The 27,907-nt window shown below is 51.0% G+C and overlaps 1 protein-coding gene across 1 annotated transcript in view; it reads right to left on the minus strand.

The window, feature by feature from the left end:
* Positions 1-1,636: 1,636 nt before the first annotated feature.
* LOC127038870 (zinc finger protein 436-like) overlaps positions 1,637-27,907 on the minus strand; it is a 38,356-nt gene continuing 12,085 nt past the window's right edge. The window contains exons 2-5 of the mRNA XM_050931943.1: positions 21,680-21,834; positions 19,039-19,165; positions 16,233-16,590; positions 1,637-1,736 (exon numbers count right to left, since the gene is read on the minus strand). Of these exons, the coding sequence (XP_050787900.1) occupies positions 1,637-1,736; positions 16,233-16,590; positions 19,039-19,165; positions 21,680-21,703 (609 nt within the window). The 5' untranslated portion in view covers positions 21,704-21,834. The remainder of the gene's footprint in view (positions 1,737-16,232; positions 16,591-19,038; positions 19,166-21,679; positions 21,835-27,907) is intronic.

The following is a 27,907-nucleotide window of genomic DNA, read 5'->3' on the forward strand; positions in this document are numbered from 1 at the left end:
TCCCCGTCTCCGGACACCACAAGCCAACTGATTGCCGCAGGCAGGAGGCGGTGGGGAAAGGCACTGATCCACGGTGTCTGCTGGCGGGCGGGAAGTGCTGTTGGGGGGTCATAGGAGAACTGATGAGGGGCTGCCGGCTGTAGACAAAGCAGGCAGCCAAACGATGTTATAGCAAAGCATTGCACAACTGTAAATACAGCGTGTTCTGTAATTGAGCAGGGATGTAAGATCGAAACATTGTTAAGCGAGAGGATGTTAAGTGAAGAGTTACTGTAAATTCATAGAGGATCAATCCATCAACGGCTATTAGTCAGGATGAGCAGGGATGGTGTCCCTGGCCTCTGTTTGTCAGGAGCTGGGAATGGGCGACAGTGGATGGATCACTTGGTTATTCCCAGTTCTGTTCATTCCTTCTGGGGCACCTGATATTAGCCACTGTTGGTAGACAGGATACTGGGCTAGATGGACCTTTGATCTGACCCAGTCTGGCAATTCTTACGTTCATATGTTAAGCAGCCTGTTGCACCTGCATCCAAGACAGTCACTGTGCAGAGGAAACCATTGTCCCTTCCCCTGCTCGTAATCCCACAGAGCCCCGTGCCCAACGAGGAGGCTCACGGCCTCTGAAGAAAACTTGAGTGGTACGGATGAGGGATAGAGTGCCATAATTGTTCACTCACCGCCAGTCATGGAGAAGGCAGAAAGCTGAGGACTGTTCATCTCTGCTTACAGGGATGTCCAGGCTGCTCAGGTTCACTTCTTCCAGTTTATACTCTGGCTGCGAATCCTGGACGATTCCTCTGCAAACACAGCATGTAACCCAAGCAGGAGCCATCACCGCGCAAAGTTCTATTGGTGTCTGAGATGTTGCCGTCCCTCTCCCACCCACCGCACATCAGCCCCACTTGATGAACAGAGTCAGAGTCAACTCCCAGTCACCCCCACCACTACCAATGAAGAATCTAGTACCCATCATGCTTCTCTTCCCCCTCCCAGTGCACTAGTGAGTTGCAGGCTCTCCAGACCAAGCTTGTGAGCATGCACCATTGCCCATGTTCTATGCAAGGAGAGAGACACAGACAGACAGACATACGAAAGACCAACTCAGCATCTGTACCCACCTTCCTGGTTCCAGGCCACTGCTCAGAAGAACCCGCTCCTCTCTGTCCTGGAAGATCAGCAGCTTAGAAGATAGGAAAATTCTCCTCCCGAACCCAGAATAAAGAAGTAAACTTTTATGAGAAACCAAACCCACCTAAAAGGAAGCAGCCATCTGTACTCAGCCTCTGCCCTGCATTTATCTTTGGCTTTAGTTGTGCAGCTAGAAGTTGTGAAGTGTAGTTATGCGGGAGGCACAAAGCTGAGGAGTGTTCATATCTGCTTGGAAGGATGCCCAGGCAGCTCAGGTCCACCTCTGCCAGTATCTCCTCGGGCGAGGGCTCCTGGACAATTCCTCTGCAAACTAATAAAGCCAAGCAAGAACTATCACTATGCAGAGCTCTATTAATGCCCTCATCCCTGCCTCCCACTCCCATTCCATCTACAAGAGCCCCACTCAATTAACAGAGATGGAGTTAACACCGACAGAAACTGCTCCACTATCCACTACCCTGACTGATTTTCGTCCTCTCCTACTTCAACCTGACAACTGTTCATGTCTGCTTAGGAGGGCGTCCTCGCTGCTCAGGTCCACGTCTGCCAGTTTCTCCTCTGGCTGGGGCTCCTGGACGTTTCCTCTGCAAGAACAGCTACAAAAGCCAAGCATGAGCCATTAGTACACAAAGCTCTGTCGGTGCGTGAAATCTTGCCCCCATCCCTGCCTCCCTCTCCCATCCCATCCACATCACCCCACCCCTTGAACAGAGACTGAGTGATAATTTCTCGTGGAGCAACAGTGACACCAGATGCCCCATCGGGGTAATACCAAAGCATTTCCCTTAGGGAGCAACAGGGACACTAGGTGGCCACTCAATGCAATTACACAGAATATTTCCGTAATGGAGCAGGAGTGACACTGGGTGGCCACTCGGAGTAACGCACAAAGTATTATCACCATGGAGCAGAAGTGACACTGAGTGGCCAATCCAGGTAATGAGCAGAGCGTTTCCCTCAAGGAGAAACAGTGACAACCGATGGCCACTCGGGTTAATGCACAAAGCATTTCCCTCATGGGTGAACAGTGATAATGTGTTGCCACCTGCGGTACTCACACAGCAATTCCTTAAGCAGCAGCAGTGACACTGGGCAGCCATTTGGGGAAATGCACAGAACATTCCTCTCCTGGAGCAACAGTGACTCTTGGTGGCCACTCGGGGTAAATGAATTGATGTGGTGTTAAATACTAACACTACAATCCATTTGAAATCTTCCATTCAAAGTTGCAAAACCAAACAACATGTTTGCCAGACACAGGTAACTAGTGTTGTTTAACTTTGGTATTGAGCATTTAACCCTTAAGGTAACTCAATGCTTTACAAAATTTAAACTGTTTTAAAATCTTTTCCCATTCTCCTGGCTTTCACTGCCCTGCTGCAGCCACGACTTTGCGTTTTATTTAAATCTGGTTTTGGGAACAAAATAGCAGATAAGAACTATAATATAAGAGAGAAAGACCATGCCCCACACTGAGCCTTCAGGTGGCTCTGTGTAACCAAACTGTCAGCAACCAAATCTATGCTGGTAGATAAGCTTAGGGGTTCTCATGCAGGTCCCCACATCTGTAACCTAAAGTTCAGAGTGGGGAAGGAACCTTGACAAGAGCAACGGTAGAAACCGAGGCTCTAAAAAATAATAAAAGTAAAAAAATCAAGAATTTTGCAACTAACATCTATGGCGGATAGATGGCTCAAACAGCACGCCACCATACTGGCCCGACCAGTAATGGAAAAAACAGGGAACATAGAAGAGGCAACCCGGGCAGTCAAGCACTGGAAAGCCCAAGCTCTTTTAGCAGGGTAACAGGTGGCCCAGAGTCACGATAGGCTCGAGCAAATATAGCAGGAAAATAAAACATTGCAAACAGCTGCAAGCAACCTACAAAAAATACATGTGCCGTCCCGTTATAAATACTGGTGGTGAAGAGGAGGCTTCAGGTAGCTCCCCTGTGCCTGAAGAATGGGGACAGAAATGGAAAAAGGAGGCCCTAGCAAAATGAAAAGATGAAACGGGGTTCACTGCATTGCAATCACCACCTTATGAAAACAGCCAGGTTCCGGTTAAACTGAGACCGAAGCTGGTGCCTGTCAGAACGGGACGAGCAAGTGCATGGCAGGAAAGAGTAGCACACAATACTCTCACTGAACTGGTAAATCAGATGAAGGAAAATATGGAATAGTTCACAGAGCACATTAGGAGCCAGGAGCTGCGACTTGACCACAGAAGAGTGAATAAAAAAGAATTTCACAGTAAAATACCCAAAATTAAGTGGATTAACACCTAGAATTGACGCATCAACACATGGAGTTGCCCAAAAACAGTTAACTGCAGCAAAAAAAGGGCACTCCCACCATCCATCTGGCACGCACACAAAAGCAACAGACACTGGGGTAACAAATTCGGTTTTACAAGAACAGGTAACTACTCCAACTCTCCTCTCAAAGCCAGAATAAAAATCAGGGGTGCAGTTCCCTACAGTGTAGGTTCCCAAATGCTTTGACCCACAGAACCACACTCTGCGCTCATATCTAATAATAGAACTTCTCAAATGTGTGTACATACGTTACGTTTTTTCCTTTATGTGCCTCCTCACTTTGCTAAATGCGCTGCTGCCCGTACTTTCAAGTACCTTGATGGCGTTAATCTCTCTTGGCTCAGGTCTCACTACCTTCCTAGGTTGCTCTCCAACCCCCCTTCTCCCGCCTCTCCTCACTTCAGCTCTTGGTTTTAAAAGTTAAAAGTTGTACTTTTTACAGAAGCCTCCAAAGGATGAAGCAATTGAAAAAAGAACAAAACAAAAAGAAAACAAGGTAAAACCTTTACTTTAAATAAATCCAGTGAATTTATTATTTTAACCCTTCAGGAATGCAACCGCTGGAATTATTCCTACCTTTCTTGAAGATATAGTTGGCAAGCAACAGAAATGCAGACTCTGCTTCTAATCCTAACCATGCACTAATATAGCAGAGTTTTAAAATAATGTTAAATATAAAGTAATGCAAAATTCCTTGCTACCAAATTAATACAATACATTTGCCATATATTAATATCTTTTTATCAATTTATATTACAAGTTTTAAATAAGGTAATAATTTGTTTACTCAAATGTTTAACCATTTTTATTTTTACCTAATTTTGTATAGTTATGAATAGAATTCTGGCGCCATTTGTTTTTAATTATAAGTTTGTCCTATGTGTCACGTGTGTTGTCTTATGTTGTATGTCATGTGACTATTTTTTATTATTTTTATTTTGTTGCAACAAAAGTCAATTTAATCCCCTTTTTAAAAATATATGTATATGTGGTACCACACTATTTTAAAATCATGGTTGGAGTATAATCATAATATTATTAACACCAATTTTTTATGCAAAGTTCAAAAAGGTTTCAGTTACAAATAAATGTACATATATTTATGCCTCAAGAAATAAGGCAATTGCAAACAAAAACGATTCTCCTTTTGAAAACACTTTTGGTTTTTAAGTATGTTTTATTGTTATTCAAAGAAAAAAGATAAGGGGAAGCCTCAACATTGACATTTTGTTAATATTATCTTTACCTTAATTTCTTGTTTGGGCTTTTTATAAACTTGTTTGTACTTCTAAATATAGCTATAAGAATGTGATAGCAAAAAATTTATGAATAAAGCTAACCAAACAATGTCAACAGGTCTCCACGTTTTCAACAAGCTTCCGCTTTTGACTCCCAAACACAAAGCATCAAAGATTAATACCTTCAAAGTATTTGCATGAACCTGTATTTAAAATTTATTTTGGTTTAATTTGATACGCTTTTCTTTTGTTATGGTATGTTAATGGGAAGTAGTAGTGGTTAAAGTTTGTGCTTCTAAACAATTAACAAAAGTGAAGTTGGTATCACAAGCAAATTAACTCTAAAAAGCTTGTTAAAATGATGTTACTAACTCTTTTCCTGAAAACAAAGTGTTCAGCAAGTGAAAGCGACAAACCTTCTCGTGGAAGGTTGTGAGCATTTATTTTAGCCATTAAGCATTACGTTTACTATGAAATATTAGTAATGCACCTCAAAGGAAAATGAATGTCTAGACAACAATTGCAAAAGTACACCTTGCGTTATAAAAGACTCGGTCCCTATTACATTGTTCTTAATACACAGTTTAACTCAGTTTGTTTACAATGTAGTAAGTTTGGGTTACTGAAAACAAAAAAGGAAAAACAAACTTGTTAGTTAACATAGTAAAAAGTTTAAGTTGCATCCCACAGACCAAAGCCACCAGAAAATATCACACCCTGAAGAAACCAACGGATATCAGTATACAGTGAAGAAATCCCCAAAGCATCAAGAAAAGAAAAATGAAGTGCTTTATAAATAAGAGACTGGTCAAATACACCTCTACCTGCCATATATGGACCATTAAGTTAACAATCAGCTAAAAACCATTAGCTGGACCAGGATAAACCGTCATTTAATTTCAACTTGGTTACTGTGTAAAAACTGTATTGTTGCTGTATTACTGTATTATCATTGTACTGTGTATTATCGCTTTACAACATTTACAAGCAGTTTACCTTGCTAAACTGTTTAGCCAACACACAGCTAAAACTTAAACAAACAGCAGCAAACATCATGAAGGCAAGGAAGAAAAACTGGTAAACAAACAAAAGTTACATAGTAATTGCAAATTGGGTGAACAAATTGCCTGTTAGTACGAGTCATAATTTGGGTCAGTGACACGACATCCTAAACTGAGGCACACATTATTCAAAACAATCTTGTTCAGTGTCTGGGTACCAATATTAAATCCTGACAACAATATTTGATAACCTACTGAATGGACAGTAACCAATTTATTTGGGAGACAGCAGCCTTACGAAGCAACTGGATCTACATCAACTCCTGGTGTAGCACAGAGCAGTTTGAGCAATGGAGCAGAGAAGCTCTGCTCCCGTTTCCTGCCCAGTGAAGCTTTCTGGAGGGTGACAACAAGCAGGAGGGGTCATTTATAACCTGGATGGGCAGTGCTGTGTAGTAACCAATCACAAGATAGTTATATATAACAGGCCTCAGTGGCAGTGTCACTACTCCAAATTTCTGTTTTACTTCTCACCTACATTATCACAATCCCTCCCCCAGTATTTCAAAACACTCAGCCTACTATTAATACCAAACCAAATGGCAACTGTCATTGCCCTAATAAAAGTGGGTTGCTATCTGCAGTATCAGGGCCAAACTACAACAACAAATTGGGAAAGAATTGTTCTGCTTGGATATAAATTGCTTTTCTATGTATACATACACATTACACATATATGCCTGTATACACTACAAACATGTATGTGCCATATCCACATTATTCATAGATATTATTTGGGAGGGCCCCTAATGCTCAGTCATAACGCTACATTCCTCAGTCACAGTCCCGGGCCCAACATTCCCAGGCCCACCATAAGGGACTAAACCAGGGCTTGACAACCTACGGCACGCAAGCCGATTTTGAGCAGCAAGCAGGTGCCTGCCACAGTCCCAGCCCCTAGACTAACTCAGCCCCCCCGCCCACCGTTCTCCCCTGTGGGGGCAGGAGGCAGAAGCTTGGTCCTGCAGCAGCCAAGCTTCCCCCTCCCCCTCTTCTTCCCCCAGCATGGTGCTTTCCTGCCCTGCCCCCTCTCCCTCTCTGCGCCAATCATCTGATGGCCCTTGTGAGGGGCAGGGACAAGAGCAGCAGCATGTGCACAGCTCCTTAGAGGAGACAGAGAGAGGTAGGGATGGAGCCTTGGGGAAGGGGGTGGAAGAGGGCACATCCCTTCCAGCCCCCTGCCATGAGCTGCTCAGGGCAGGGGGCTGGGAGCACCCCCACGAGCCGAGCACCCCAGCCCTCTGCCCTGACCCCCTCCCCACACAGCCTTCTGCCCTGACCCCCACACACACTCAGCCTTCTGTCCTACACCCTCCATATCTCTGCCCTGACCCTCCCACACACTCAGCATTCTGCCCTACACCCCAGCCCTGACCCCTGAACGCCCCCCAGGTCTGGGGTCCTGGCCGCAGGCCCTGCTCAGCCTGCTGCCCACCTAGGTGAACAGAACCCCAGGCTGGCAGTGGGCCTGAGCAGGCTGTGGCGTAAGGTCAACATTTTAATTTCATTTTAAATGACGCTTAAACATTTTGAAAACCTTGTTTACTTTACATACAATAGTTTAGTTATATAATATAGACTGATAGAAAGAGACCTTCTAAAACCGTTAAAATGTACTACTGGCACACAAAACCTTAGAGTGAATAAATGATGACTCGACACAGCACTTCTGAAAGGTTGCCGACCCCTGGACTAAACAATAATGAGATGATAAATCTATCAGTCATCCGAGGGAACGTGCAGACTGAACGACGGCTGGGCCACGAGTGCACGTGCAGGTGGCAGGTTGGGTGAGGTGAGCGGAGAGCTGGCAAGCCTTGGGAGCAGGTTGGAGGAGGTTGAATGGGTCTCACTGTGGGGCAGGCTGGAATGCACTGAAGGAGATGATGAGGGTCCCAAGGTTGAGGAGAAATGGTTGAAGTGGACTGGGGAAGGGGGTTGGGGAAGAAGGAGAGAAAGGCGCTCAGGGGCCCCATAGATGGAGAGAGAGACTGGGGGGGAAGTTAGGAACTGGGGGTGGAGATTGAGGAGTGTTCAAGGGAGGAGAAAAGGGGGCTGAAGGGGGATGAACTGGGGGAGCTGAGCAGTCCCTATGGGAGGAGGAATGGGCTGGGGTGCAGGTTGTGGTGAGCTGGGTGGGTGTTGGAGAGAAATGGGGGCTGAGGGGCCCCCACAGAAAGAGGACTAGATGGGAGAAGAATAGGGATGACGGGGCAGATTGGGGTCGGTTCGGGGAGTGGAGGAAAGCAAAACGGGGGCTGAGGAGCCCAATGATTGGAGAGATGGGCTGGGGGGGTTGGATGGAGAAAGGGGGAGGCTGAGGGGCCCACGACTGAGGAGGTTGGAGGGAGGAGGGTGGGGTCAGTGGCCCGACTGGGGGGGTGGAAAGAGAAGGGGTGGCTGAGGGGCCCAAGAACAGGGGGGTTAGAGGAAGGAGAAGGGGGGCCTGAGGGGCCCATGACTGAGGGGGTTGGAAGGAGGAGGGTGGGGTCAGTGGTCCATGACTGGGGGGGGTGGAAAAAGAAGGGGGGGCTGAGGGGCCCAAGAACAGGGGGGTTAGAGGAAGGAGAAGGGGGGGCTGAGGGGCCCACGACTGAGGGGGTTGGAGGGAGGAGAGTGGGGTCAGTGGCCCACGACTGGGGGGGTGGAAGGAGAAGGGGGGGCATGAAGGGCCCACGACCGGGGCGGGGGTTGGAGGGAGGAGAAGAAAGGGACCGAGGGGCCCGTGGGGGGGGGTTGGAGGGAGAAGGGGGGCTGGAGGCCCAGGGGGGGCTGAGGGCCCCGGGGGGGTGGAAGGAGAAAGGGGGGCTGAGGGGCACATCAGTGGGGGGGTTGGAGGGTGGACTAAGGGGGGGCTGAGGGAGGAGAAAGGGGAGGAGCCCGTAGCTGAGGGGAGGAAGTTTAAGGGGGGGCTGAGGAGCCCGTGGGGGGTTGGAGGGAGGAGAAGGGGGGGTGAGGAGCCCAGGGGGGTTGGAGGGAGGAGAAGGGGGGGTGAGGAGCCCGGGGGGGTTGGAGGGAGGAGAAGGGGGGGCCTGGAGGCCCAGAACCGGGGAGGTGAGGAGCCTGGGGGTGGGTTGAGGGAGGAGAAGGGGGGGTAGAGGCCTAGGACCGGGGGGGGTGAGGAGCCTGGGGATGGGTTGAGGAAGGAGAAGGGGGGCTGAGGGGCCCCTGGCTGAAGGTAGGAGGTTTAAGGGGGGTTGGAGGGAGAATGGGAGACCCGAGTGGGCGGTTGGAGGGAGGAGAAGGGGGGGTGAGGAGCCTGGGGTGGTTGGAGGGAGGAGAGGGGGAGCCTGGAGGCCCAGAACCAGGGGGCGGGGGTGAGGAGTCTGGGGGTGGGTTGGAGGAAGGAGAAGTGGGGGGGTGGAGGCCTAGGACCGGGGGGGGGGTGAGGAGCCTGGGGGTGGGTTGAAGGAGGAAAAAGGGGGGTGGAGGCCTAGGACCGGGGGGGGTGAGGAGCCTGGGGGTGGGTTGAGGGAGGAGAAGCGGGGGTGGAGGCCTAGGACCGGGGGGGTGAGGAGCCTGGGGGTGGGTTGAGGGAGGAGGGGGGGGCTGAGGGGCCCCTGGCTGAAGGTAGGAGGTTTAAGGGGGGGTTGGAGGGAGAAGGGGAGACCCGAGGGGGAGGTTGGAGAGAGGAGAAGGGGGGTGAGGAGCCCGGGGGGGTTGGAGGGAGGAAAGGGGGGGCCTGGAGGCCCAGAACCGGGGGGGGGTGAGGAGCCTGGGGGTGGGTTGAGGGAGAAGGGGGGCTGAGGGGCCCCTGGCTGAAGGTAGGAGGTTTAAGGGGGGTTGGAGGGAGAAGGGGAGACCCGAGCGGGGGTGGAGGAAGGAGAAGTGGGGGGGGAGGCCCAGAACCGGGGGGGGGTGAGGAGCCCGGCGGGGTTGGAGAAAGGAGAAGTGGGGGGGTGGAGGCCTAGGACCAGAGGGGTGAGGAGCCTGGGGGTGGGTTGAGGGAGGAGAAGGGGGGCTGAGGGGCCCCTGGCTGAAGGTAGGAGGTTTAAGGGGGTTTGGAGGGAGAAGGGGAGACCCGAGGGGGGGGGTGGAGGAAGGAGAAATGGGGGGTGGAGGCCCAGAACCGGGGGGGTGAGGAGCCCGGGGGTGGGTTGGAGGAAGGAGAAGTGGGGGGGTGGAGGCCTACGACCGAGGGGGATGAGGAGCCCGGCGGGGTTGAAGGAAGGAGAACCGGGGGGGGGGGGTGAGGAGCCCGGCGAGGTTGGAGGAAGAAGAAGTGGGGGGGTGGAGGCCTAGGATCGGGGGGGGGGTGAGGAGCCCGGCGGGGCTGGAGGAAGGAGAAGTGGGGGGGGGTGGAGGCCTAGGACCGGGGGGGTGAGGAGCCTGGGGGTGGGTTGAGGGAGGAGAAGGGGGGCTGAGGGGCCCCTGGCTGAAGGTAGGAGGTTTAAGGGGGGTTGGAGGGAGAAGGGGAGACCCGGGGGGATTGGAGGAAGGAGAAGTGGGGGGTGGAGGCCCAGAACCAGGGGGGTGAGGAGCCCAGCGGGGTTGGAGGAAGGAGAAGTGGGGGGGAGGCCCAGAACCGGGGGGGGTGAGGAGCCCGGCGGGGTTGGAGAAAGGAGAAGTGGGGGGGTGGAGGCCTAGGACCGGAGGGGTGAGGAGCCTGGGGGTGGGTTGAGGGAGGAGAAGGGGGGCTGAGGGGCCCCTGGCTGAAGGTAGGAGGTTTAAGGGGGGTTGGAGGGAGAAGGGGAGACCGGGGGGGGTTGGAAAGGGGGGGGTGGAGGAAGTTGGGAGCCCCGAGTGCTTCACGGTTGTTATACTGGTTGGTGACGTCACTTCCTCTTCCCACCACTCCAGTTTCCGGCCCCGGCCCCGCCCCCGCCCTCTCCCGTCGAGCCGCGGTGGCAGCACGTCTCCCACAAGCCCCTGCGGGCGACTCCTCCCTCCCGCTCCCCCTCCTCCTCCCCCTCTCCCCCGGGCAGGCCTCAGCTGGGCCCGTGGTAATGGGGGGGGGAGAGGGTGAAGTGGGGACACGGGGATCAAACCCCAATCACATCTCATCACCCCAATGACTCTTCCTCACTGCCGAATTACACCCTAATCACATCCCTTTCACACCCCATTACACCTGAATCACACCACAATCACACCCATAAAGGGGATACAGGGAGATGAGGGGATTTGGGAGGAGGAGGGGGCAGGTGAGGGATGGGGAGGAGCTGGGGCAAGAGGAGTGAAAAGGATACAGAGAGATGAGGGGATTTGGGAGGAGGAGGAAGGGGGCAGGTGAGGGATGGGGGAGGAGCTGGGGCAGGAGGGGTGAAGGGGGTACGGGGATGAGGGGATTTGGGAGGAGGAGGAGGAGGGGTGTAGGTGAGGGATGGGGAGGAGCTGGGGCAGGAGGAGTGAAGGAGATACAGGGAGATGAGAGGATTTGGGAGGAGAAGGAGGAAGGGGTAGGTGAGGGGTGGGGGGAGGAGTGAAGGGGATACAGGGAGATGAGGGGATTTGGGAGGAGTGAAGGGGGCAGATGAGGGCTGGGGGAAGAGCTGGGGTGGGAGGGGTGAAGGGGATTTGGGGAGATGAGGGGATTTGGGACGAGGAGGAGGAGGAGGAAGGGGTAGTTGAGGGGTGGGAGACGAGTGAAGGGGATACAGGGAGATGAGGGGATTTGGGAGGAGTGAAGGGGGCAGGTGACGGGTGGGGGGAGGAGCTGGGGTGGGAGGAGTGAAGGGGATTTGGGGAGATGAGGGGTTTTGGGAGGAGGAGGAGGAGGAAGAGGAAGGGGTAGGTGAGTGGTGGGGGGAGGAGTGAAGGGGATACAGGGAGATGAGGGGATTTGAGAGGAGTGAAGGGGGCAGGTGAGGGCTGGGGGAAGAGCTGGGGTGGGAGGGGTGAAGCGGATATGGGGAGATGAAGGGATTTGGGAGGAGGAGGAGGAAGGGGTAGGTGAGGGGTTGGGGGAGGAGCTGGGGCAGCAGGGGTCAAGGGGATACAGGGAAATGAGGGGATTTGGGATGGGGGGCACATGCCCCTGGGGGCGGGGTTAGGGGGCTTGATCTAGGGGAGAGGGGTGAGGGCCTGGGGGAGGGGAGCAGGGGCTGAAGTGGTTTCAGGGGAGGAAATTAAGGCACAGAAACCAGGGAGGGGAAGCAAAGCTGAGGGGGGGAATGGCTGAGGAAACCCCCGTAACCTACTGTCCCCAGTCCCGGCAGGGGTCACCCGTCCCCCTCACTGCACATTTGGCTGCTCCCCTGGCAGCATCGGTCAGCGACGCTCCCTCTGACACTCGCTGTTGCACATACTGAGGGCAGGTCCCAGCTTGTTTCTCACCCCACACTGGCAGCTCCGAGGTTCTGCCTCCTCCCTCCACAGGGGGAGAAAGCACAAGACCCTCCGTCTTCTCCGCCACCCACAAAGGCCAATCAGCCATGGAGGAAAGAGACCCTCCGTCCCTCACCTTCTCCTCAATCCCACCACCGGCTCAGCGCCTGGCCCCTGCTGTGACATCGCAATGCAGACCTGGGGCAAGAGAGTACCTGCAAAAATCCTGGGATCGCTCCCCTCCAGCACAGTACATGCGCAGTAGCCTGCCCCCTCTTCCCACACATTTAGTAGTTTGTGATGTAAAAAAAACCTGTTGAGACAGTACAAATGGAGAAACGCATCTTTCTATACGTTATTACAGAGATGAAGGGGCACTGTTAGACAAACGTGCTTTGGAGTTAGAGCTGCTAGAATGCACAGTTCACCACCGCACATTTTCATTTAAAAAAAACCCTACCAGCCTATCCCAATACATCCTTACTCCTTAGAGTAGGCTGCCCACGTGATACGCGTGACTGAGATACTGAAGAACTCAGCTTTATATGTAGTTACAATTTTCTGTATTGTTCCCTGGTGAAGGGTTAAAAACCATGTGCATTTTATATAACAACCTGGTATATGGATTGTGCCAGCATTTTTCCAGACCCAAAGTCCAGAGTTTGGTCTGGAAACGAGAGGCCTAAATTCCAAATAATGAGTAGCTAAGAGAAAGCTGGGGTAAACAGATCATCATGTTTTGCTAAAATAGGCCTGCTCAGTAAATTGCCAGGTGCTGGAGCTAAGAACTAAAGAACTGCATCTTAATCAAAGTTGCAAATTGAACAAAGGATCCCTGTTCCTATTGTGTCAGTCTCTTCTGTAGGGAACGTTCTTCCCACAGATCCAACCTTGAGTTTATGAAAAGTTGGTACATGTCAGTGTAAGATATGGCACCCTTCCACCTCCCTTCCCAGGGACCAATGCCCTGCCTTAAAACACAAAGGGGACAGTCTGTATTGTCATATACTTTCACTGTTTCTTTGCTTTAACCCCTAGGAATGTACTTGTTGGACAATCAAAGAGTTGCTCCATTCCTATGGACCCCAAATCAGAATTCAACATATATATTTTATACTAACATTTCATCAAAGTATTAATTAAATGTTAACTTGCTAACTTGAGACCATGGGCGGAGACATTATGTAACCTGTTAGCCATTGGCTAATGTGCTATCGTCTTGCTGCAAAACCTATGCCGGGGTGTGGAACTGCCTACCCCGTCACTTTCCCCCGCCCATGGAAAATCCATATATTCTATTGTAATCAATTAACTGATAGTATCTCTGAGCCTAATAAGCCAGGTCACACTCCATCAGCCCTGTGTGTAATAAACTCCTATGCTTGACCTCTACACGGTGTGGATTTAGGTCCTTCACCTGCTGTGACTGTTCCACCTCAACTGTGCTTGTTTCCCCCTCTGTAGAAGGTTAAGGGTTACATCCTCCTCCCTGGCACAAAAGCCTCTTTCACAACCCCCTCGGGAAACAAATCCATGACCCTTTTGCCCAGTTCTTAGTTACTTACTGTGCAATTCTCTTCCTGGATCATCAGAGACAATACGGACCTAAAACAACTGAGCAGCAGCGTGATTGAGTGCAGTCACTTCAATTAGTTGCACAACTTGATGAACTAGCCCCCACCCCATTTCCGACTGGAGATTTAACAACAGTTGGTAGTACGTCCAAGACCTTGGAGTGGTCTCTCCTGGTGATTGAACTGAATTTGAAGTTTCTCCATGTTGTCATGGAGGGAACAGAGAAAAAGCAAACAAAATAAGAAATGACTATTTCAGTAAATGGGCATTTTCTCAAAGTCCCCAATAAACCTGAGCCACACTTTGGCAAATAAAATTAATATCTGCTTATGTGACCCAATGTCCTTTAAGAGGGAAAAAAACCACATCACACAAGATACAGCCAGTTTCATAGAACTAGAAATTCCAGAGCAGGTTAAATATGACGATTCAGAATCAGGACAAGAGATTCTCCCATTGCATTCTCCTCTGAGCCGTTCAAACCTCCTGCTCTCATTAGTATCAAGTCATATTATTTACACAAGTTCTAGCATCTTGGTAATGGAAAAAACAAAACAAAACCAACCAGCCAGCGTCTCCATCTGCAAACAATCCCATATCAGTAGGTAAAGTCCTACAACAGGCTTTGCCAACCGTTGGCAAACAGGGATTTCAACTCCAAATGATCTCATTGTATTTGAAGTCCATCCAGGTCTGTGACACTTTCATCTCAGGCCCTAAATTACTGTTTAGGAGCAAAGAAAACAAATTGTGAACCACAAACAGAGGGCTGAGAACCCTGAATGATAGGACACATTGAATGGTGGAACTGTAGAAAGTAGAGAAGATAAATTCTAGCGGGTGTCATGGAGCCACCAGGTGATGCTCTGGAACTGCTCCCTACGAAACCGGTCAGGACTCTGGGGAAGCCTCCTCTCTCTGAGCAGACTGTCTCCAGGGCAAGAAGCTTACGCAGCTTCCACCTTCCTGGGTCTGACTCCAGAGCATTCAGCATCCGCTGCTCCACTGTACACTTCCCACAGGAAGCCCCGCACAGGTGGGGTCCTGGGGAAGCCACAGGGTCCTGCACACCAATTTCGCAGTCAGACGTGACTCTCAGCCAGACAGTAAAACAGAGGTTTATTAGATTACAGGAGCATGGTCTAAAACAGAGCTTGTAGGTACAGAGAATGGGACCCCTTGGTCGGGTCCATTCTGGGGAGGCAGGAAGACCAGAGCCTTGTCTGGCTTCGCTCCATTTCCCCAGCCATCTCCAAACTGAACCTCCCTCCAGCCTCTCACCCAGCCTCTGTCCAGTTTCTTGGGCACAGGTGTCACCTGGCTCCAACCTCCCTCCTGGGTTCTCATGTTACATGCTCAGATAGCTTCCCTCAAGGAAAGTCTCCCATCCCCAGTGCAGCCAGTCCCAATAAACCTCCCCTGCTATCTTCCAAGGCCAATACTCCCCACTCCCTGCTGTGCCACAGGCACCCACCCAGTATTCAAAGAAAACATTGAGAACATTCCCACTTCGTCGCAGTCACACACCCCTATTCCCACCACCGAGGTATTGGTGCGCACACAGGGAAACTGAGGCACACACAGTATTCATGTAAAACTCACATAGGTTCACATACAACATAACAAGGGAAAATCCCCACTTTATCACACCCTCTATCCCCGCGCCTTCTCTGTTATATTTACATTGAGGAAAAAGGGTACAAGACACAACTGCTATTCAGCAGAACCCAGTGCAATCTGGGAACGAGGCAATCTGTCCCTAATGGGGGAACCTGGTGACTAACAATCACTGCAGTGGGAGGAAAAGTATAAACGTGATGCTCTAAAATTGGTTAGACTAGGAAAAGTGATGGAGGTTGTGTCCAGTGGTGAGGGAGCTGAGATGCCACAAATGCTGCCTTAAAGTTCACTACTTCGGAATTAGGAAAAGGAGGGAAAAAAATCTTTCCTGAGTCCTAGACAAGATTTTCATGGTGTTTATCTCCCTTGCACCTTCTCTGGTGATACATAAGAGAAAAGCTGTGATGGAAGGTTTTCCCGCACTCACGGCATTCATAGGGTTTCTCCCCTGTGTGGATCCTCTGATGTGTAATAAGACCAGATTTCTGAGCGAAGGTTTTCCCACACTCGCAGCATCCATAGGGTTTCTCCTCTGTGTGGATTCTCTGATGGCAAGTACGGTGTGAGCTGTCAATGAAGGTTTTCCCGCACACACGGCAGTTGTAGGGTTTCTCACCTGTGTGGATCCTCCAATGTTTTATAAGGGCTGAGTGCCAAGAGAAGGTTTTCCCACACTCATACCATTTATAGGGTTTCTCCCTTGTGTGACTCCTCTGATGTGCAATGAGATTTGAATGCTGAGTGAAGGTTTTCCCACAGTCGCAGCATCCATAGGGGCGCTGCCCTCTATGGATTCTCTGATGGCAAATAAGGTGCGAGCTCTCAATAAAAGTTTTCCCGCACTCACAGCATCCATAGGGTTTCTCCCCCGTGTGCATCTTCTGATGGCAAATAAGGTGTGAGCGCTGAGCGAAGGTTTTCCCGCACTCACAGCATTCATGGGGTTTCTCCCCTGTGTGGATCCTCTGATGGCAAATAAGAGTTGAGCGCTCAGTGCCGCACTCGCAGCATCCATAGGGTCTGTCTCCAGTGTGGATTCTCTGATGGTGTGAGCACCTCCTGAACTTTTTCCCACTCTCAAAGCCCGTGTTATTTCTCTCTCCCGTAAGGATTCTCTGCCAGGCCGTGGCTTCCTTGAGGCCTTTGTGAGTTTCCCGATAATGAACAGATATTCCAACTTTCTGCGCTGGCTGGTTCCCCTGACGCTTCTCTGGCCTGTGCTGCCCCTGAGAGCCTTTTCCCTGCTCACAACTCCTGGACACACTCCCTTTGCATCTTTTCAACAACGCCCCACGTGCTTCCACTTGCTCCTCTTCCTGCTGAGGCATCTGCTCCACAGTCTCTCTCACCATCCCCTCACCTGCTGGGACAGAGAAAGGAAAACCTCAGAAACCGAAAGGGAAAAGGGGGGACAAGCCAAGACAGTAGCTGGAGATGGGGAAATTCAGTCCCTGATTTTTCTCCAACAGTGAGAGAGGAAAGGATCAATTCTGCATCCAGTTCCCACCGAAACACTCAGAGAGAAGGGAGTCTGGGGAGAGCACTACTGCCAGGAGTTAGGATGGGTAGGAAGCCAGGAACAGTATCTGCCCTGAGGATAGGACACCTGCTGAGGATCACCCTGAACCCAGAGACCTCACAAGGTCTTTGCTGGGAATCCCAGCTGTTTCCTTCAACAGCTGAGTAGGTTTAATGATCCCTCACTCATGCAGCTGCCTCTCAGGATCTCCCTTTCCTCTGAGCCCTGGAAATCTGGGGCCCACGGCTCTTCCTCTTGTTCCAGCTGGGAGATGATGACAGGTTTGAAAAGTGAGAACCCTGCTCAGGGCAAAGAAAACCAGTGAGATCAGATAACATGCAAAAGAAGAAGTTACTCAACTTGTGCAGTAACAATGGTTCTTTGAGATGTGTCTCCCTATGGGTGCTCCACTGTAGATGCTAGCAAGTTAAAAATAGTTGTGTAGACCGGTGGCTTTCCACACTACTGTCCCCCTTTCAGGGGTCTGATTTGTCTTGCGTACCTCCGAGTTACACCTCATTTAAAAACTACTTGCTTACAAAATCAGACATAAAATACAAAAGTGTCACCGCACACCATGAATTGCTGACTTGCTCATTTTTACCACATCATTATAAACTAAATAATTGGAATATAAATATTGTACTTACATTTCAATGTATATTATATAGACCAGTATAAACAAGTCATTGTATGAAATTTTACTCTGTACTGACTTGGCTAGTGATTTTGCTGTAGCAACTCTGGAAGACCTCTGAGTACCCCAGGGGTACACATACCACTGGTGTAAACACTGCAGCTCAGGCTTAAGAGACTGAGCTCCAGCTCAATCTACAACATATTTGCAGTTACATACAGGCCACCAAGGCCAGTCTGGAGACCCAGACTGGGAGGGTCTCTCCCAAAGGCAGCGCAAACATCCCAATATGTGCTACTTACAAGGCTTTGCTGTTTGGAAGGGTGTTCCCCACAGCTCCACCACTCTGAGACAGGGCATTTCGGAGGCAGCACCCTTGTGTGTCATGATGGCACCTCAGCAAGTCTCAATGATTTCAGACTCCTTATAAACACCGTCTCTTCTGGGGTGCTGCAGCCAGTAGGTATTTACAGCCACATGAGAGAGGCTTTGCATTGTCCAGTGTGCTGCATTCATACGCGGACAGTTCTTGATCGTGTTTCCATGTAAATGGAGACAGGCCTATGCTACTTCAACAGGAATTACACCTCCATCCCAGGAGAGGAATTCACTCCTTCACACCCAGTCAGTAACAAAGCACATTGAGAGGGAAGCTGACCCATGCTTATTTTTCATTTAAAAACCTACTAAATAAAGCCCCCCTTCTCCAGAGGGAGACAAGGTCAAAGTGAAGGGCTAGGAGCATGAATCATAAAATAACAGAAACACATGGGGTAAAAGGACCTCAAGGTGTCAGTTAGTCCATCCTCCAGCCGTGAGGCAGGACCAAGTATACACAGACCATCGGTTTAACCTCTTCTTCAAAACCTCCAGTGACCAGGATCAACACAACCTCTCTTGGCCCCTATTACACAGGAGGTCAGACTAGATGACTGAATAGTCTCCCTTGGCCTTAAAATGTCTTGATTGACAGAAGGAAGGACTTAGCACATGCCATTGTGCATTGTGTCCCTCAGATGTGAACACCAGCATTTATTCGCAGGCACTCCAGCAGCGTGCACTGTGCCAGCTGTAGCTTTACATGAACAGTGGAGGGACTAGCTTGGCAGAACTGTGACACCAAGAGAGGTGCACATGAAACTGGAAGGAACAGGTATTCCTCATTTCAGTGCAGAGTGGTGCAGGCAGCATCAATAATGGCGCACAAGGGTGTGTTCTTGCCACAAGGTTTGTCAGCAGGCTGGTGCCATACATGCCTGGGGTCCCTGGGGCTCAGTGAGGGGTAAGTGAAGGCAAGGACTCAGAAGGAATCCTCATTGGAAGGGTAAAGGGGTGGTGACATTATGAAAGTCCAAGATGGATTGTGTGCAGTAGGCTCAGGATCTGAGTGCAGGCCGGGGGGAGGCAGCTTCTGTTCCCTACATCAGACCTAACCCCAAATTTTTGCCTTAGCAAAGAGATGGTGTCAGCGTTTGCACTGTCATGCGCCTGTGCTCTGCTCCCAAAGTGTTCTGTAGCGGGGAGGGCAGAGCGCTGGTCTGCGTCTCACTGGCCTCTCGGGATGTCGCTGAAACAGGGCAACGCCGAGGGTGTATTGTGAACCTTAACTCTTCATTTCCCCTTCTAAGAACTGAGGGGATGGGAATCCTTACCCAGCGAGGTCACGTTCTTGTAGTTCTCCTGCATGACATGTCTGTAAAGGGCTCTCTGAGCAGGGTCCAGCAGAGCCCACTCTTCCCTGGTGAAATACACAGCCACCTCCTCGAAAGTCACCGGCCCCTGAAAGAGAAAAAGCCCCCCACTCTGCACCTGCTGCCCAGTGACAACCCCACTGGTGACACGGGAGAGGGCCAATCACATGGAAGCTCTGGGAGGCAGGCAGGCAGGATCACACTCCCTCCCCATCAGAGCAGCCAGGAGGCATCAGGGGGAGGGAGGGGGGAGAGAGAGAGAGAGAGAGAGAGAGAGAGCGCCCCTCGCCCCTTCTAGCAGAGAGAGATGGGAGGGGTCTGAACATTCAACACTCACCTACCTGCCAGAGGCTGATACAGGTGATAGAGCCTCTGGCAGATATCCCAACAGCCTCCCCAGTGCCAGCACTTAGATGGGATGGGATGGGGTGTGTCATAAACAGATAGCTAAGGGTTAATGTCTCTTACACCTGGAAAGAGGTAACCTGAAGCACCTGACCAGAGGACCAATCAGGAAACCAGACTTTTTTGGATCTGGGTGGAGGGAAGTTTGTGTGTGAGTCCTTTGTTCTTGGTCTTCTGCCTGTCTCTCTCTCGGCTATGGGAGGATTTCTGTTTCCTGCTTTCTAATCTTCTGTTTCCAAGTTGTGAGTACAGAGATCATAATACAATAGGGGTTATTGTTTTCTTTTCTTTTGTATTTACATGGTATAGTTGCTGGAATGTGTTAAATTGTATTCTTTTGAATAAGGCTGTTTATTCATATTTCTTTTAAGCAATTGACCCTGTATTTGTCACCTTAATACAGAGAGACCATTTTTATGTATTTTTCTTTCTTCTTATAAAGCTTTCTTTTTAAGACCTGTTGGAGTTTTTCTTTAGTGGGGAACTCCAGGGAATTGAGTCTGTGCTCACCAGGGAATTGGTGGAAGGAAGAAGTCAGGGGGAAATCTGTGTGTGTTAGATTTACTAGCCTGACTTTGCATTCCCTCTGGGTGAGGGGGGAAGAGAGATTACCTCTCGGTACTTCTGTTTTCCAAGGCTGGAAACGGGGAGGGTGAAATCCCTCTGTTTAGATTCATGGAGCTTGCTTCTGTGCATCTCTCCAGGAACACCTGGAGGGGGGAAGGGAAAAGGTTTATTTCCCTTTGTTGTGAGACTCAAGTGATTTGGGTCTTGGGGTCCCCAGGGAAGGTTTGGGGGGACCAGAGTGCCCCAAAACACTCTAATTTTTTGGGTGGTGGCAGCTTTACCAGGTCCAAGCTGGTAACTAAGCTTGGAGGTTTTCATGCTAACCCCCATATTTTGGACGCTAAGGTCCAAATCTGGGACTAGGTTATGATAGGGTGTCTTCCCCAGGCCTCACTGGCGGTTGCCCTCTGGCTAGTAGGTTCAGACTCCAGTATTGGAGGCTGGTACATTTCCCCAGCCCAGTCCAGGGGGCTGACAAATTAGGGAATTTCCACCCACAAACCCCATGGGTCTGTTGCTAGAATCTAGGCACCACCGTAAACAAATCCCAGCTGGTTTGTCACACCCTCTCCTTCTCCCTTTCTCCACCCTGGGTATTTCCTGCCCCCACCCACCTCCTGACTACCCCCAGAAGCACCCACCTCCTATGTCTTTACCGCCCTTCCGCCGCCAACAGGCCCACTGTGCCAAAGTGAGAATGTTCTTAATGTTGTCTCTGAATATTTTGTGGGTGCCTCAGTTTCCCCTATGCCTTTCTTAAGTATCTTGGTGTGGGGACCAGGGTGTGTGATTGTTGTAGAGCCCTAGAGGGCCAGTGTAATGGTGTCTGCACAGAGAATGGCCAACACCCTGTCTCCTAGTAACTGATGGCCTGGGCCCCTCCTCCCCTGCAAGGTGCCAACTGAAGGTGTTGGAGAACAAAGAGATCAGGTGGCCTCCTGGCCCGGGAAATAGACAAAGGCCAGAGCAGGGGCTGGAGGGAGTTTCAGTTTCAAGCTGGCTGGGGAAATGGAGGGAGGCCCAGAACTGGGTTCTGGGCTCCCTAACCCTCCCATGATGGACCTGACTTAGGGCTCCTGTTTCCTGTACCTAGAAGCTCTGGTCTGGACCGTGTTCTTGCTGTCTAATAAACCTTCTGTTTTACTGGCTGGCTGAGAGTCATGTCTCACTGCAGAGTTGGGGAGCAGGGCCCTCTGGCTTCCCCAGGACCCCACCTGGGCAGACTCGCTGTGGGAATCCACCGTGTGGAAGGGGCTGCTGTGAATGCTCGAGGTCAGACCCAGGAAGGTTGAAGCCCTGGTGACAGTCTGCTCAGAGAGAGGAGGCTCCCCCAGAGTCCTGATTGCCCTCGTATGGAGCAGTTCCAGAGCATCACCCGGGGACACCGTGACAACTGACAAATTAGGGAATTGCCACCCACAAATCCCATGGGTCTGTTGCTAGAATCTAGGCCTCACTGTAAACTAATCCCAGCCCGTTTGTCACACCCTCTCCCCATCCCTTTCTCCACCCTGGGTATTTCCTGCCCCCTCTCACCTCCTAACCAACCCCAGAAGTACCCACCTCCTATGGCTTTACTGCCTTTCTGCCACCAACAGGAGCCCCCCAGCAACTGCCCGATAATCCCTACCTGAGCTGGCCCCACGGCAGCCATCTCTCTTCTCTGGGAGGATGGGACATGACACTGCAGCCTGTCAGGGCATGAAGGGGACGTGTCAGAACAGGACAGTCACGTCACATCACAATTCCCCCCGGCTCTTTCCTCGCAGATGGATGTTCTCGACTCTGTCAGGCAAATAAGAGAAATATTCAAAACACAATTAGTAATGGGACGAGGGGGAAGACATGGGACTTAAACTACCCAGACACCTGTTAGAAAAGGAATTCAAACAGACACAAAGTGTCCAATGAGCTCTTGGAATGTGTTGGGGACAGTAACACTGTGTGGCCAGGCGGGGAAATACACAGGGTATTTCCTCATGGAGCAACAGTGACTCTGTGTGGCCACATGGGGTAATGCACAGAGCATGTCCACGGCACAACAGTGACATTGGGTGGAAACATGAGGTAATGAACAGAGAATATCCTTCATGGAGCAACAGTGACACTGTGTGGCCACACGGGGTAATGCACAGAACATTTCCTTCATGAAGTAATAGTGACACTGTGTGGCCACACAGGGTAATGCACAGAACATTTCCTTCATGAAGTAATAGTGACACTGTGTGGCCACTGGGGGTAATGCACAGAGCATTTCCCTTATGGAGCAACAGTGACACTAGGTGGTAATGTAGGGTGCACAGAGGATTTCCTTCATGGATCAGCAGTGACACTGTGTGGCCATGCAGGGTAATGCAAAGAGCATTTCCTTCATGGAGCAACAGTGACACTGTGTGGCCATGCAGGGTAATGCACAGAGCATTTCCCTCATGGAGTAATAGTGACACTGGGTGGCAACATGGGGCAATGCACAGAAGATTTCCTTCATGAAGCAACAGTGACACTCTGTGGCCATGCAGTGTCATGCACAGAGCTTATCCTTCATGGATCAACACTGACACTGTGTGGCCATTAGGTCTAATGCACAGAGCATTTCCCGCATGGAGTAATAGCGGCACTGTGTGGCCAATTGGGGTAATGTACAGAGCATTTCCTTCATGGATCAAGAGTGACATTGGGTGGCCACGCAGGGTAACGCACAAATAATTACCTTCATGGAGCAACAGTGACACTCGGTGGCCATGCACAGTAATGCAGAGAGCCTTTCCTTCATGGAGCAATAGTGACACTGTGTGGCCACATAGGGTAATGCACAGAGCATTTCCCTAATGAAGCAACAGTGACACTGGGTGGCCACGTGGGGTAATGCATAGAAAATTTCCTACATGGATCAACAGTGACAATGGGTGCCCATGCAGCATAATGCACAGAGCATTCTCTTCATGGAGAAACAGTGATACCTTGTGGTTATGCAGTATAATGCAGAGAGTATTTCTTTAAGGAGCAACAGTGACACGGTGTGGCCACATGGGGTAATACACAGAGCATTTCCCTCCTGGAGTAATAGTGACACTGGGTGGCAACATGGGGTAATGAACAGAAGATTTCCTTCATGAAGCAACAATGACACTCTGTGGTCATGTGGGGAAATGCACAGAGCTTATCCTTCATGGATCAACAGTGACACTGTGTGGCCACGCCAGGTAATGCACAGAGGATTTCCTTCATGTAGCAACAGTGACACTGGATGGCCACGTGGGGTATCGTACAAAGAATTTTATTCATGGAGCAATAGTGACACTTGGTGGCCATGCATGGTAATGCAGAGAGCATTTCCCTCATGAAGCAACAGTGAGACTAGGTGGCCATGTGGGGAAATGCACAGAGCATTTCCCTCATGGAGTAATAGTGACACTAGGTATCCATACGGGTAATGCGTAGAGGATTTCCTTCATGAAGCAACACTGACACTCTGTGGCCACACGGGGTAATGCACAGAGCATTTTCTTCATGGTGCAACAGTGACACTGGGTCGCCACAAGGGTTAATGGACAGAGCATTTCCCTCATGAAACAACAGTGACACTGGGTGGCAATGCAGGGTAATGCACAGAGGATTTCCTTCATGGATCAGCAGTGACACTGTGTGGCCACGCCAGGTAATGCACAGAGGATTTCCTTCATGTAGCAACAGTGACACTGGATGGCCACGTGGGGTATCGTACAAAGAATTTTATTCATGGAGCAATAGTGACACTTGGTGGCCATGCACGGTAATGCAGAGAGCATTTCCCTCATGAAGCAACAGTGAGACTAGGTGGCCATGTGGGGAAATGCACAGAGCATTTCCCTCATGGAGTAATAGTGACACTAGGTATCCATACGGGTAATGCGTAGAGGATTTCCTTCATGAAGCAACACTGACACTCTGTGGCCACACGGGGTAATGCACAGAGCATTTTCTTCATGGTGCAACAGTGACACTGGGTCGCCACAAGGGTTAATGGACAGAGCATTTCCCTCATGAAACAACAGTGACACTGGGTGGCAATGCAGGGTAATGCACAGAGGATTTCCTTCATGGATCAGCAGTGACACTGTGTGGCCATGCAGTGTGATGCACAGAGGATTTCTTTAAGGAGCAACAGTGACACTGTGTGGCCATTAGACCTAATTAACAGAGCATTTCCCTCATGGAGTAATAGTGACACTGTGTGGCCACTTGGGATAATGCACAGAGCAGTTCTCTCATGAAGCAAGAGTGACACTGGATGTTAACACAGGGTAATGCACAGATCATATCCCACATAGAGTAATGGTGGCACTGTGTGGCCACTTGGAGTAATGTACAGAACATTTCCTTCATGGATGAAAAGTGACACTGTGTGGCCACACGGGGTAATGCAGAGAGCATTTCCCTCATGGAGAAACAGTGACACTCGGTGGCCATGTGCGGTAATGCAGAGAGCATTTCCCTCATTGAGTAATAGTGACACTGTGTGGTCACTTAGGGTAATGCATAGAGCATTTCCTTCATGCAGCAATAGTGACACTGGGTGGCCACGCCAGGTAATGTACAGAGCATTTCCTTCATGGAGCAACAGTGACACTGGGTGGCCACACGGGGTAATGCACAAAGTATTTCCTGCATGCAGGAAGAGTGACAGTGGGTGACCATGCGGGGTAACGCCAGAGAATTTCTTTCATGGAGCAACAGTGACAGTGGGTGGCCATGCGCGGTAATGCAGAGAGAATTTCCTTCATGGAGCAACAGTAACACTCTGTGGTCACTAGGGGTAATGCACAGAGCATTTCCTTCATGGAGCAACAGTGACACTGAGTGGCCACGTGGGGTAATGCACAGAGCATTTCCTTCATGGAGCAACAGTGACAGCGCTGTACTGAGAAGGCTATGACGTGCCTGCCAGGCTCAGGGGGCTGGTCCTTCCACACACACACCATCTTTCCAGAGATTTTGGGCTTAGAAGAAGTGGGGCTGGTACTAGAGCTGCCCACACCCATACTATCACATCCAGCTCCATTACTGCAGCACCCAAAAGCCTTATTCAAGGTCCAGGTCTTATTGTGCTGAGGACTGCATGGCCAATCAGAGAGACAGAGGGATGCACATGGAGATGAGTGTGTAAGGCATGTGGATGGATGGAGCAATGTATATGGCATACAGGGGGATGCATGGATGGCTGAAGGGTTGGACAGGGCTGAAGGGATGGATGGTAATGTCACAGACTGCTAACTTGGTAGCTTCAGCTCATGGCTGCTGGCCGTGTCACCTCCGGACCCCTGTTTCCTGCACCATCCAGCCAGCAGAAACTGCCCTCGCAGTGCTACACTGGTGCTACATGCAATGCACACCCTGCTGCTCAGGGATGTACAAGCATGCGGTCTCCCGGCTGCTGAACCACCTGCTCCATAGCCTGCCACAGGTCTCATCTTTCTTGAGCAGCAATGCTCTGGCCAGGGGGCGGGGTCCCTCGAACCTCCTCAAATCCTGTACCCAAAGCAGCTTACTAAGCACAGAGACTGAGGCTAAGAAACCCCACCTGTCCCCACCCACATCCAGCTGGAGCTGCAGCCCAGGGCCCAGTTGAGCCAGGCAGCCAGCGATGCAAACAGGTGGGGACCCTGGTGTCTCAGGAGTGGGAAATGTCTTATCATATTCTCTCTAGCACCATGGCACTGTTACACCATAGTCAGGAGTGGTGCCATGGTTTTTGCTGCCCTAGGTGGCAGCGCTCCTCCTCTGAGCATTCGGCGGCTGGGGGTCCTTCCGCTCCACGTCTTTGGGACACTTCTATGCTGCTGCTGCTGCTGTTGGCCAAATCCTCCCGCCAAAATCTAACCCCTAACCCAAAGTTTTAACACACTCCTCTTCCGGAACCAATATTGAACCAAAAATTGCTCACCCTATAACCTGGTCCCCAACCCTAAACCCCTTAACCCAAACTGTACCCAATCCTCCTCCCAATCCTAACAGCGAGCTCCAAACCTAAGCCCAACACCGCTCCAACCTGGAGCCCAGTTCCCAACTCCCACACAGTGGAAAACCCCAGGAATCCTGCTTCCTACCAGCCTCCCAGCTACAGGGACTTCGCTCACACGCACGGGAGCGGATTCTGCAGCTACAATCATTGCACGTGTTTACTGGCAGTGCCCAGCGCACAGCAGGGAGTTTGGTCCAACTCCCCACGGCAGTGGCTGTGCCCACGGGCCTGTGGCAGGTTCGCTGCCCACTGGATCCTTGCACTCCAGCCTAGAGATTTCCCGCCTCCCTTCAGCGACTGCAAATTGTCCCGGGGCTTGGAGAAGTTTCTGAGCCACAGGTGCCTGCAGCAGCAATTTCCACCCCCAGGCAGTGACAGCCCATTGGCTGCCAGCTCGGTCAGAAACCATCACTTAGCGACACTGACAGCTCATTGGCTGCCAGCTCAGTCATAAAACATCTCCTAGCGACAGCCCACTGGCTGCCAGAAAACACTAGCACACAAGCAGGTGCAACCAGTGAACTCCCTGAGCTCTGCGGCTTCGCCAGTGAGGACAGCAGGGCCCGCTGCTGGGGTCTCCGTTCCTCCGCCCGGGCAGCCGGAATCGACACCACTCGGCCTCAATCTGCTTCTCGCAGGCCTGCGCTGAGCGCTGACTGCACAAGGGCCTGACGGCTGCACCCAGCTTTGCTTTCAGAAAGCGTCACCCAGGCACAGCCCAATGGGAGATTAGCTGTGAGAAAACATCACTTAGTGAGGACCCAATGGGAGATCAGCTTTCAGAAAGCCCGGGCAAGCCAGCACCTCAGCTCTAGTCTTCTCAAGTGGCCAGACTGTCAGCACCCCTCCACCCAGGGCCGTCCTTAGGCATAGGCAGAATAGGCAACGGCGTAGGGCCTCACACTGCTTGGGGGAACCACTCTGCAGGCAGCCCAGACAGTGTAGAAGCAGGGCTGCTGGGTCCTAGAGAGAGCCGAATGCAGCACAGTCTGAGGGATGGGATTGGCTGCTGGGGTCTCTGGGAAGGGGGCTGGGGGGGTGAGCCAAGCATGAAAGCAGTACTGTGTTGCCATTTAGATTGTCATTTAACAACTTTGTTTGCCAAAAATTCTTGCTAACAATCCTGAATCCAATTTCAATATTATTTAAAAAAAATCAATATCTTAGCCCAAAACAGAAAATTAAGTTGTTGACAATTATTAGTGACAGGTTTGGTTTGAGGCAGGGAGTGGGCCAGTTTTCATCCGAGAAACAAAAAATGTTGACTGACTTTCCTATAGCCGACCCCTGCTTTATACACTAGTAAGGAGATGAGCATATTACAGTTGTTGGAGGGCTCTTATCAGGAGTATATAAAGCAGGGGTCAGCAACCTACAGCAACCTACGGCACACGTCTCAAAGGTGGCAGGTGAGCTGATTTTTGATGGTATGCAGCAGCAGGCTGAGCGGCTCAGCCCATCACTGCTCTGGGGTTCCGGCTGCTGCCCTATTGCCAGCTGGGATACCAGCCATAGGCCCCACTCAGCACCTGCTGCTGGCCTGGGGACCCGCAAGGAACCCCAGGCTGGCAGTGGGCTGAGCAGGCCAGCTGAACCACTCAACCTGCTGTCAGCCTGGGGTTCCATTCACTCAGCCGGCAGTGGGCTGAGTGGGCTGGTGGCGGGCTGAGCAGGGCCGATGGGGGGTTGAGTGGCTCAGTCTGCTGCCAGTCTGGGGTGCCAGCAGCACTCAGCCTACTGCTACTCCAGGGTTCCGGCTGCCGGCCCCTTGCCAATCAGGAGCTCAGCCGCCAGCCCCACTCTGCCTCCTGCCAGCCTGGGTGAGCAGAATCCCAGGCTGGTAGCGGGCTGAGGGGG

The sequence above is a fragment of the Gopherus flavomarginatus genome, chromosome 21 (genome assembly GCF_025201925.1).
Source record: "Gopherus flavomarginatus isolate rGopFla2 chromosome 21, rGopFla2.mat.asm, whole genome shotgun sequence".
Classification (NCBI taxonomy): domain Eukaryota; kingdom Metazoa; phylum Chordata; order Testudines; family Testudinidae; genus Gopherus; species Gopherus flavomarginatus.